Raw genomic sequence first — 12,891 nt, 5'->3', positions numbered from 1 at the left:
AAAACAGATAACAAAGATGTGGCGTGTGCGTGCATGTGTGTGTGTGTGCGCCCACATGTGCACACACACAATGCAATATTTACTCAACCATAAAAGAGAATGAAATTCTGCATCTGCAGCCATGTGGATGGACTGAGAGAACATTACGCTTAGTGAAATAAGTCAGACAGAGAGACATCATGCAATACAGATATTTTATGGTATCACTTGTATGTGGAATCTAAAAAATAATGCAATGAATATATATGCAAACAGAAAGTGAAAAGTCACTCAGTCGTGTCCGACTCTTTGCGACCCCATGGACTATACAGTCCATGGAACTGTCCAGGCCAGAATACTGGAGTGGGTAGCCTCTCCCTTCTCTGGGGGATCTTCCCAACCCAAGGATCGAACCCAGGTCTCCCACTTTGTGGGCGGATTCTTTACCAGCTGAGCCACAAGGGAACTCCCAAACAGAAACAGACTCACAGATATAGACAACAAACCACTGAAGGGGTTAGGGAAGGAGTGAGGGACAAATTAGGGGTATTAGATTAAGAGATATAACCTATTATGCATAAAATAGATAAGTAACAAGGATATATTATATAACATAGCACAGGGAATTATAGCCATTATTGTATAATAACTTTTAATACAGTATAACCTGCAAAAATACTGAATTCTATCCTGTACACCTGAAACTAATATAATACTATAAATCAACTATACTTCAACTTAAAAAAGAAAGACTGCCCATATCAAGTGTTGGTAAGAATATGGAAGAACTGGAGTTGTTATAACTGCTGGTGGGATGTAAAACGATATAGCCACTTCGCAAGACAATTTGGCATTTTTAAAAAATTAAATATTTACCTGCCTACTGGAAGCAACCCAGTGTCCATTAATAGGCAAATGACCAAGTAAATGGTGTATATCCATAAAACTGTACTCAGCAGTAAAAAGGAATAAACCATCAATACACAGGGCTTGGATGACTCTTAGAAGAGTTTTGCTGAGTAAAAGAAGACAGACTGTGGGGTGGGGGGAGGCGAGGCGAGGGTGAAGAACATATACTGTATGAGTCTGCTTATATAAAATTTTAGAAAACGCAAACTAGTCGAATTGTAAACGAAAGCAGCCCAGCAGTTACCTAGGGATGGGGAAAGAGAGGGGACGGAGGAGGGATCACAGAAGGCTATGGGGAAACTTCCAGGGTGATGGATGCATGCTCGTTATCTGATGTGGTGAAGGTTCCATGTGTACACGATCAGTTGCTCAGTCCTGCCCCACTCTTTGTGGCCCCACAGACTGTAGCCCGCCAGGCTCCTCTGTCCATGAAATTTTCCAAGCAAGAAGACTAGAGTGGGTTACCATTTCCTCCTTCAGGGGATCTTCCTGACCCAGGGATTGAACCTGGGTCTCCTGCACTGCAGGCAGATTATTGTCTGAAACACCAGAGAAGCCCCCACACTGAACTGAAGATCAGAACTCATCAATTAAGTGCTTCATAAATGTATAGCTTACTGCACAACAAAGCTATATTAAAAAAAAAAAAAGAAGAAAAGACCATTTAAAAAGATAAATAAATGGGAACGCTTGTATTTGGCTCAAACTCAAGCTTGAGTGCTGGTGTTCACGGTCCAATGGTCATCCTTTTCAAAAAATAGCCCGGCTTAACTCATTTCCTTCTGTATTAGTTTGCCATAACAAAATACCACAGTCCGGGGAGTTTCAACAAAGGAAGTTTATTTCTCACTGTTCTGGAGGCTGGAAGTCCAAGATCAAGGTGCCAGCTGATTCGGTTCTCCTCCGGGTTTACAGAGGTGCCTTCTCATTGGGTCCTCGTGTGGAGGGAAGAGAGCTTGCTCTTCTGGGAAGGCCACGGTCCTACTGGATTAGGGCCCCACCCATATGACGTCATTGAACCTTACTTATCTCCTGAAAATGCCACCTCCAGGTACAGCCACACTGGGGGTTGTGCTGACATGAATTTGGTGGTGGGAGTGGGGCTCGGGGGGACACAATTCAGTCCTGGTTTCTTAGCTTTCCTGCTATTATTTAGAACATGTAACTGAATCACAAGCCCCTTCCCTTGTCCATATACTCCATTCTGCTGGATGAGCCTTTTCTCTTTTTTTTTTCAGATGAGCGTTCATCATTAGATTACTGGAAGAATAATTCATCTGCCCAAATCTGGACTATTTCCATCCCTTCAGTATATCTGAAAAGAAGACTAGCCAGAAAAAGAAAAAAAATCCTTTGCTCAGATGTAAAATAGAGTACCTCAGCTATAAATTACTCCAAGTGTATCAGACTCCTTTCAGCAAAGAGAAACGCTCCTTTCAGGACTATGTTGTTGGCCTTATGGTGTCTGAGCGGCTCACAGTGAGGCCGCGCTCTCGACCCCGAGCAGCAACACTCCTGCCAATTCTCAGCTCCCCCAGGATAACCTGGGGTGGGTAGGAGTCAGTGATGTCACCTGGGCCCCGGGACATCCCCCACCAATGAAGAAAGACAGAACAGTGGCGTCATCTTCACGACTAGGAATGGGAGTGCTACTAGCTGTGCCTCCTAAACCCCAGCGTCGAGACCATCAGAACACTGCCAGAGACAAGCGGGCCCTCTGCTCACCACTCTCCCGCAAAGGCACAGGACCCACTCTGCCGACAAGTGAAGCATCACTAATTGCCAACATCCTCAAATGTGGTCTCTCCTCAGGAGGCCTTCTGGCTCACGTCTTTCCAGTATGACCCGGATACCCCTCTTACCTGACCCCTTCCACCCTCAAGGTCACCCCTCCAGACAACAGCACAGGTTGCTGAAGATGACTAGAACAAACGCCCTAAACAGACACCGTTTCTCTACAAGACGAGGTCCTGAAGGTGAGCTCACGTGATGGAACCAGGCATCCCGGGGCTGAGGCGGGGGCTCCCGGCCCTACTTTCAGCTCATGCACTAAGCAGAGTCTGGTACAGTGGGGATCACGGGCAGCAATGCCAACTGTGTCTCAGCGGACAGAGGACAGGTTGGGGAGGACTGAGAGGGCCCTCTCAGGGGGGACACATGGGGAAGCCCAACCTGGAGGGCTGACCTTCCCTAGAAGACACCCACAAACAGCCCCCACTAACTGGCTGGTGCAGAGCTGGTGAGGGGCTGTTGGGTGGACCACAATTCATCAGGCCCATCAGTGGTCTGCAAGTGTGTTCCCCAGTGTGAGGATCTTAGGAGTGGCCTTTGGGAGGTGATGAGGTCATGAGGGTGGAGCCCTTGTGAGTGGGATTAGTGCCCTTTTATTATGAAAGAGGCCCTGCAGGGCTCCCTGCCCCCTACCATGTGAGGACAGAACCAAAGGCGGCTGACTGTGAACCAGGAAGAGGGCGCTGGCCAGACGCTGAGTCCGCCTGCACCGTGACCTTGACTCCAGCCTCCAGAACAGTGAGAAATAAATGTGTGTTGTCGATTAGCCCCTGGGCTGCGGGATGGTTACGGCAGCGTCCGGAGGGGACTACGATGGTCAGGAAGGCTGCCCTGAGAGGCCCAGAAGTTCCGGGCACGTCTTGGGTCACCACACACACAGGAGAACCGCAGGTCTTCACGGTGCTCCAGGGCAGCAAGAAGAGATGAAATAAGTAACAATCTACCCTTCCATGAGGCACAGGACGAAAGCCATCTGAGCTTCCATGAGAAACAAGCTTCTTTAAAATGCTGATCTATGGAGAGACGATCTGTACTTCATTATTACACCCTGTTACGCGCTGAACTGTGTCCCTAAAATCCATGTATCGAAGCCCTGACCCCTGGTACCTCAGAATGCAGATGTGCTGGAGACGGGGCCCTTAAAGAGGTGACCAGGGTAAAATGAGGTCATATAGGTGGTGTCCAGTATGGCTGGTGGCCTCATAAGAAGGGGAGATTAGGACACAAACCACAGGGAGGAGGATATAGTGGGAAGCAGCCAGCTGAGTCAAGGAGAGACGCCTCAGAGGAAACCAAATCTGCTGACACCCTGATCTTGGACTTCCAGCCTCCAGGCCTGCAAGATGCTTCACCTGAACTAATACTGTTTAATAGAGAAGTAATTGATCAGGGTGCAGGTAAACATCAGGATCCAGGTGACCTCATCAAGTTTTCAGGTAGAAGAGGTCTCGGAGCTCATCTATAAAGAGTCAGAACAGTTCACCTGGCCTCTTAGTTCCAGCCACCTTCCTCTCATCATATCAAAGAGGCTCTGCTCTAAAAGCAGGTACTTGTCATTAAGCAGTAAGACTTCAGAAGCTGAAACACGCAACACCCAAGACCTACATCCCTTGCTATTCATGCCACCCACTTTCAGGCCATTTTGTGAAACAGTAGGATATTGCATAAAAGCAGCCAAAAGAGGGTGGCTCATTTAGGAGCGTTACAACATTTTTTTTTTTAAAGAAGTTTTACTGCTAAGGTTTTTTTAAATGTACAGAGTTTAAATAAACTATCCTTCATTTCCATAATTAAATTTACAATCCAGGCTTGGTATGGTGGTTGGGTTCCTAAGGGTTCAAAATGCACTTGATTAAAATTCATCTTAAAATGATCAGTGAAAGGTGACAGCTTGAAGTCTCAGACAAACTATGAAGCAAAAATTACTCTATTCAGGTTGATACACATAACAACTACAAAAGATAAACTTTTCCCTAACACAGAAAAAAAATTTTTAAATGGTACTGAAAGCTTAGCAAGTTTTAGAAACGATACAATTAGAACCTGTCTGTAGTCTGACAAACAAGAGACCTCTTGGGGCTCAGTTTTCTCTTGTCAAGAGTTGAGCCAGAGGCACTTCTGCTGTGAGACCATGGTTTATGTTTTAGAACCTGCGATCATCTGCTTTCATTAGAACACAACCTGACCTAAATTTGCAACCTAAAGACCACGATACTGCTTCTTCTTGCATCATAAAGTTGTTTTTCTTTTTAAAAATTAACTCCTCACTAATTTACTCACTGAATTTCTGTATCCATGCAAGAGTCCATGCAAGAAATTTGATCATCACTAAAGCCCTAAGAAAATTCTTTATTCACATCAACTCCTACTCCTTGAATGCAGTAGTTGTGAGCCTCCCAGAAATAAGTGATTGCTAAGCTGCAGGAGGCTTGCTCCCTCCAGGCCCTTCCCAAACCCTCTGCATCCAGTAACTCCAATCCACCCGGTGCTGAAGCTGCCCCTTCCCCTCCTGCAGGCTCCCATGATCAGGCTCCCTCCCCGCACTTCAGCCAGAGGTATTCCTCTCCGGGGAAAAGGCAGTGATGGGTCACCCTGCTCAAAGCCTTCCCAGGAGCTCAGTGGCACCCCTCACTGCAGGATAAAGCCCCGAGACGTGCCCGGGGAGGAGGGCTCCCTCTCCTCCTCATCTCCTATCACCTCTCCTTCTCCAGCCATGCCCATCCCCTCCTGGACCTTGGACTCAGGCCCGGGCCCCAGATGGCGTCCCTGCCAGCCAGAGCGACGCATCCGGGCCTCTGCTCAAAATCTCAAATGTCACGTTATCAAAGAGCCGTCTCTGTCTGAGCAAGTGCCCCGTCCTCCTTCCTTGCTACCCACTCTCACGGCTGATCTCTCTTCTGAGCATTCAGCACCTGACATCACGTGTTTATCTGCTGTTTTGTCTTCTGCCAGCAAAGCCTTATGTTCCATGGGAGCAGGAATCGGGTGTTCAACGTCAGGCCCTTAGCACCTCAGTGTTCAGTACATACCTTGGTTCTACTGCTCTATCAGTTTGCTGGAGGGCTTCTGTAACAAAGCGCCAGCCACAGGGAGGCTTACGGCCATGGAACTGGGAGGCCAGGAGGGTGAGATCAAGGCGTCGGCAAGTGTCGGCAGGGCTGGTTCCCTCCGAGGCTGTGAGCGAGAGCCCACTCCAGGCTGCGCCACAGCTTCCGGTAATCTCGGCATTCCTTGGCTTCTATCCGCATCAGCCTGGTCTCTGCCTTCACCCTCCCAAGGCGCCTTCCCTCTCGGCATCTCTGTGTCTGTGTCCAACTTGTCCCCTCTTACAAGGATACAGTCATCATGTTGGATAAGGACTTCGTTTTAACCTGGCTGTCTCTGTAAAGACTGGATCTCCAAATAAGGCCACACTCTGGGATACTGGGGGTGAGAACACATCAATTTCCAAGGACACAATTTAACCCGTAAAAGCCACTTTGCAGCCACAGGACATGGAGTGAGTTAGGTAATTGTACCAGCAAAAGGGGGCTGATCATCAGGTCTCCCTCATCTGGCTAACAAAGAAAGCAGAGGGGCATCCCTGTCCTCTCTGTGAGCCACAGACTCAGACGTGAGAGGAGCCGAGGGCTCTGCTCAGGGGCTGGGCCCCCCTCTGCCACCTGCCGGCTCTGATCAGGCACAGGCTGTTTAGTCTGGGTCCGGCCTCAGGCCATGCTGTGCGCCTGGACGAGGATGCCTACCAGGCCCCCGGCCCACAGTGGGCTCTCTCCGGATGTCCACTGTCATTGGCAGGGCTGCGGGGGGAACAGACAGCGTCAGCCTCGTCTCCCCGACACCGAGCAAGTTCGTGCAGGGGGCAGCTCACCCTCATCAGCCCATCATGGCTGCAGAGAACAGGAAGCAAGCGTGAAGAGGACCTAAGAGTGGGGTTACATGGAATTGGGGGGACAACTTTTAACAAAGAGCTGTCTTTTCAAACTCACATCCATCCCAAGACCCACGGAGGTCATACAGGGACATCTGACGGATGCTCAAACGCACGCTTTCTGGTGGGAACCTGTGGTCTCCCTGCCTGGAGAGCAAGGAGGGGCCGGCTGCTCCCCAGTCTATCACAGCCTTTCAGCTCCTCGAGCCCCCAACCCAGGAGAACCTGCAAGTCATACTCGACTCCTCTTTTTCCCTCACCTTTCCCATTTGCTCTGAGGACAAAGCCTCTTGGTCATACCTCCAAAGTATATTCAGAATCCAAGCCCTTACCCATGGGCCTCCTAACTGGTCTCCCTGTTTCTGCCTGACCCCACCCAGCAGACCAGCTGGAGATGGTTCCAGCACCTAAAAGGGAAGACAGGCCATGCCCGCTGCTGGGCAGCCGCCCCCAACTCAGGGGCCTCCCTCAGATGCCAGCTCCAAAGGACTGGCAAGATGAGATGCCCTCCCTACCCCTCTCCTCTGCAGCCTCTCCCCATCCCTGGCCTGCTCGGTGACAACCTCCCCAGCCTCGGACACACTAGAGCCTCTGTACTTGATCCAATGGCACCATCTCAGCTACGCTCACCAGGCACTGCCTTCTTTACCATTCCCACCACACTCATCACTCACTAACAAGGTGTATCTTTCATTCCTCATCCAGCTTCCCCATCCCCACCAGAATGAGGGCAGGGTCTTGTCAGTTTTGCTCTCTGCTGCACCCTGGCACCTGCTGGCACATTCTAGGCACTCAGACGACCACTGAAAGGAATGGCTAACACTTCCAAAGCTCCTTAAAGAAAGACGCAACTGTACTCAATATCCTGCACTTAAAAGGCAGGCTACAATGATTCAACATTTTTGAAAGCTTTTCCGGTACACTGAAACAAAGCCTGTTTCATAGGATAACTCACTGCTCAAGAGCTGCATTTTTCAAGTTCATAATTTTACCTACCTCAAAATAAACATGTTCTGAGCTTGCCTGGTGGCCCAGTGGTAAAGAATCTGCCTGCTTATGCCGGAGACATCGGTGTGTCGATCCCTGCTCCGGGAAGATCTCACGTGTCTTGGAGCAACTAAGCCCGTGCGCCACAACTAGTGAGCCTGTGTTCTAGAACCCAGGAACTGCAACTACTGAGCCTGTGAGTCACAGCGAGAAGCCTGCGTGCCCTAGAGCCTGTGCTCTGCAACAAGAGAAGCCACTGCTCCAAGAAGCCTGCACACTGCAACTAGAGAAGAGCTCCCGCCCACCGCAACTAAAGGAAAGCCCGTGCAGCAAGGAAGACCCAGCCCAGCCAAAAACACATACATGTGTGTGTGCGTGTTCCTATACAAATGGAAAAATACTCTGTGTTCATGGATTAGAAGACGCTATTGTGCACATGGCAATACTCCTCAAAGCGAGCTACAGAGTCAGTGTGATCCCTGTCAAAACCCCACTTGGCTTTTCTGCAGAAATTGACACGCTGATCCTAAAATTCATACAGAATGCCAAGGAATCCAGAACAACTCTGAAAAAGAACAACAAAGTTCAAGGACTCTTACCTCCCCATTTCAAAACTTACTACAAAACTACAGTAAACAAAATGGCATAAGGATAAACATATAGACCAATAGAAAAAAAGGAAAGTCCAGAATTCAGCATCTCTCTATAGATAACTGGTTTTCAACAAGGATTCCAAGACCCTTCAAAAGAACAGTCTCTTCAACAGATGGCTTTCCACATGTAAAACAACTAGATTTCCACATGAGAAGGGATGAAGTTGGAGCCTCCTCAAGCCATGTACAAAAATTAACTTGGTCAGCATGGCTATCATCAAAGAGTATACAAACAATAAATGCTGGAAAGGGTGTGGAAAAAAGGGAATCCTCCTACACTGTTGGTGGGAATGTAAATTGGTGCAGCCACTATGGAGAACAGTATAGAGGTTCCTTAAAAAACTAAAAACAAACTACCATATGATCCAGCAATCTCATTCCTGGGCATATATCCAGAGACAAACATAATTTGAAAAGAAACACGCACCCCGGTGCTCACTGCAGCGCTATTTACAACAGCCAAGACATGGAAGCAACCTAGCTGTCCATCGACAGATGAATGGATAGAGATAATGTGGTACAAGTATACGATGGAGTGTTACTCAGCCGTGAGAGAGAATGAACTAATGCCATCTGCAGCAACATGGACGGACCTGGAGCTTATCACACTAACTGAAGTATATAAAAGACAAGTATCACATAATACCACTTATAGGTGGAATCTAAAAAATAATACAAATGAATTCATTTACAAAACAGAAACAGTCTCACAGGTTTCACAAACAAAGATATGGTTACTAAAAGGGAAAGGTAGGGGGAAAATAAATTAGGATATGGGGATTAACATATACATGCTACTATACAGACACTAAACAGATGATGAACGAGGACCTACTATATGGCACAAGAAACTCTACTCAATAATCTGTAATAACCTACATGGGGAAAGAACCTGAAAAAGAATGGAATACATATATGCATAACGGACACACTTTGCTGTACACCTGAAACGAATACTGTAAGTAGACTGTACTCTGATATAAAATAAAGAATTAGATTTAAAGAAAAAACATATTTCCAGAACATTAGAATGCTTGCACATGCCCCAAACCTACACTCCTTCCATCTGAGACATTTAATGTCTCTGGTTACATACAATAATATGGTCAATGTGTTTATCATGTACTTTTTAATTGCATTTATCAAGTATTTATTTCATATCATGTATTTATCATATTGTTTGCATTTCCCAACCATAGATTGTTTAATTTTGAATGTCTGAATTGCACGTGTGCTATGAAGTAATTTTATTCTTACTACACACTCAATATTCATCTATGAAAAACAACAGCAGCAAAAAACACAAATTACCTCAAAATAAATCAAAGATCTAATTGCAAAAACAAAAACTAAAAACTCTTAGAAGAAGAAAACACAGGGGTAAATCTTTGCGATCGTGGAATTGGCAATGGTTTCTTAGATATGCACTAAGAGCGTAGGCAACAAGAGGAAAAACGAATTAGACTTCATCAAAACTTTAAAAATTCTGTGCATCAAAAGACACGATCAAAACCTGAAACGACAGCCTAAAGAATGGGGGGAAAAGCAATCTGCAAATCAAAATCCTGTAAGTGACCAGAATCCGGAATGTAAACAGAAACTCTTACAAATCACAACAAAAAGACAAGCAGCATGGTTAAAAAAATAAACAAAATACTTGAATAGAAATTTCTCCAAGAAAGATATACAAATGGCCCACAAGCAAGTGAAAAGATACTCAAAATTTTAGTCATTAGGGGAATGCAAATCAAAACCCTAAGATATGTAAGATATACCGCTTCACACCCACTAAACTGGCTACTGTCAAAAAAGAAAACCACCCTGAAAACTGAGAATGAGAAGAAATTGGAGCCCTAATATGTAGCCGGTGGGCATGTGAAACGGGGTAGCTACTGAGGAAAACATCTCGATGGTTCCTCAATAACTTCAATATAGAGTGACCACGTGACTAATTCCCCTCCTAGGTATACTCCTGAGAGAAATGAAGACAGGTGTTCAAACAAAAACTTGTACACAAATATCCATACGGGACTACTCAGAAGAGCCAATTGAAAAATGGCTAAACAAAATGTGGTCTGTTCATACCCTGGAACATTATTCAGCCATAAAACTTAATGAAGTACTGATACAGGCTACAACGTGGATAGACCTTGGAAACACGCTAAGTGAAAGAAGCCAGACACAAAAGTGCCACGTTATCGTATGATTCCTTTTATATGAAATATCCACAGATACAGAAAGTAGATTAGTGACTACCAGGGCCTGAGTAAAGACAGAAATGGGGAGGGTTTCCCTTGGGTGGTGAAAATGTCTGGGAAGTAGACAGCGGTGATGGTTGGTCGGGGCTTGGTGGCTCAACGGTAAAGAGTCCACTGCCAAGGCAGGAGACACAGGTTCGATCCCTGGTCTGGGAAGATCCCACACGCCACGGAGCAACTAAGCCTGTGCGCCACAACTCCTGAGGCTGTGCTCTAGAGCCCGGGCGCCACAACTACTGAAACCCCTGGGTCCTAGAGCCCGTGTTCTGCAACAAGAGAAGCCACCACCGTCAGGGGCCTGTGCAACTAGAGTAGCCCCTGCTCGCCGTGACTAGAGAAAAGCTCACCCAGCAATAAACACCCAGCACAAACAACAAAAATAAAAAGGTAAAAAAAAAAAAAGTAAAATTTATGTTGCATGAATTTTAACTCAACAGAAAGCAGTAAGCATGTCCCCCTCTCCCCAAAAGTATGGTATTATTAGATTCCAGGAGAGTCAAGTACTAAAACAGTCAAATATGTGGAAGAGCTGGAATATGTCCAAGTCCCACTCCAGGACATCTCGCTTTCCCCTAAAAAAGCAGCTTACCTCCGTGCAACACAGTGATTACCTTCAGCCAGAAAAGCCCTAAGTCAGAGCTCTGCCACCAAAGCATTCTCAAGCTCTTATCTGCTGTTTTATTATATGTCTCCATCCCAGCCCTGGGGATTCAGACAATAAAGAATCTGCCTGCGATACAGAAGATGAGGGTTCAATCTCTGTGTGGGAAAGATTCCCTAAAGAAAGGATTGGCAACCACTCCAGTATTCCCGGGGAATTCCATGGACAGAGGAGCCTGGCGGGCTACATTTCATGGGGTCACAAAAAGTCAGACACAACTGAGTGACTTACACTACCACTTTCCTCCCAGCCAGCACCAGCCATGGGGTTCACATGTTGTAAATACACTTTGCAAAGCTTCCTGGGCACTACCTGCAATAACCGCCCATCTCCTCTCTGCCATCTGTGGGTGCTGATAGCTGCTTTTGGGCGGTTGGTGCTGGACAGCTGCCCAGGTGCCGCCCCTGTGGTCAGGCTGACCACCTTCTCTCTCCCCCTGACCCCTTGAAGCAGTAAATGGACAAATTCTCTCTAGCGAGGTTTGTTCAAGCCCCGCTGGTATGTGTGAGCTGGGGAGTGGGGACCCCCCCCCCTCAGACTCAGCTAGCCACCTCCCAGCTCCCATACGTCACTCGGGCTCCAAAGTCAGGTGTCACACCCAGGAGCCCAGGTAACCAGCAACAGAACCGGGCACAGCCTCTCTGAGCCCGGGTTATCATCTTCCTAAAGGTCACAGTAATCACCCTCCTTCTGGGCAGGACGGAAATAAACAAAGGCACACGAGGTCAAGCCCACAAGTGATCAGTTTTGGTCTTCTTAGACCCAACCCACTTTCCCTTGTCCAAACACACACACCCAATTTCTGGGCAGATTTCCATAACTGCTTCATCCTTTATTCTTCTAGGAGTTACCAGTTAGCAGTAAAATGGTGGAAAAGATTAGAGAAGAAAAAAAAAAGCCATAAAAATCCTGAGCAGTACAGGAAGGACAATTTTGGATCATTTATAAATTTATCTTGTTTAAACCTAAATATTGTTGAGGAAAAAAAAGTGTTCAGCTGTTCTATGGACTCTATCCACACTATACTGCGTGCTCAGAAAGAAAGGGCTGGAAGAGGAGGTTCATACAGATAGGTTAATAGCAGGTGTAACTCAGGTGACAAATTAGCGGCGGTTCTTATTGATGGCTGTAATCGGCATGCAGTATAATATTAAAAAGACAAGTCCTTGAAACAATAAAAGGACAGCTGTGTGCCCGCCCCCCGCCCCCACAGTGCAAACACTCCCAGCCCCACATACCTTGTTGAGCTTGCCCAAGGAAGATATGAGATCCGCCCATTCACTCGAGGACTCGAAATTTCTTAATGCCTTTTCGATCACGGAAGAGTAATTTCTGTATCTGTAATCACTCAACAGCTCCTGCTCCTCTGGATCCATCTTACATTCTCCCACCAGAAAAGGTATCTAAGAGGGAATCGGAGGGAAAACAGATGCAACAGCTCTTCGAGGATCAAGTGTCCCCAGCCCACTGCCCCGGAGGCCACGTGGCCACAAACACTCTGGTGCCCAGACGGGCTGGGCGATCCAACTCAAATATTTAGCAAGGCTGCCGAGCCAGGCACTGGGGGACATAAAAGATAAATGGTTCTGGCCCTCCTGGACTCTGAGGGAGACAAATGGATGAAGCTGAAAGAAGGAACACACTAGTGTTCCACTTAATGGAGGAAGTGAACTCTAGGAGAGAAACTCACAAAGTAGCTAACTGCATGTTGTTGCCAACTGCTAA

The 12,891-nt window shown here is 46.9% G+C and overlaps 1 protein-coding gene across 1 annotated transcript in view; it reads right to left on the bottom strand.

Annotated features, from left to right (window-relative positions):
• DOP1B (DOP1 leucine zipper like protein B) overlaps positions 1-12,542 on the bottom strand; it is a 123,671-nt gene extending 111,129 nt beyond the window's left edge. Inside the window, exon 1 of the mRNA XM_068973230.1 lies at positions 12,405-12,542. Coding sequence (XP_068829331.1) covers positions 12,405-12,542 — 138 coding nt within the window. The remainder of the gene's footprint in view (positions 1-12,404) is intronic.
• Between the last annotated feature and the right edge of the window lie 349 nt (positions 12,543-12,891).

Source organism: Capricornis sumatraensis, chromosome 1 (assembly GCF_032405125.1).
Source record: "Capricornis sumatraensis isolate serow.1 chromosome 1, serow.2, whole genome shotgun sequence".
Taxonomy (NCBI): Eukaryota; Metazoa; Chordata; class Mammalia; order Artiodactyla; family Bovidae; genus Capricornis; species Capricornis sumatraensis.
Note: the sequence above shows the minus strand (reverse complement) of the source record. Positions and strands in the feature narration are given on the sequence as shown.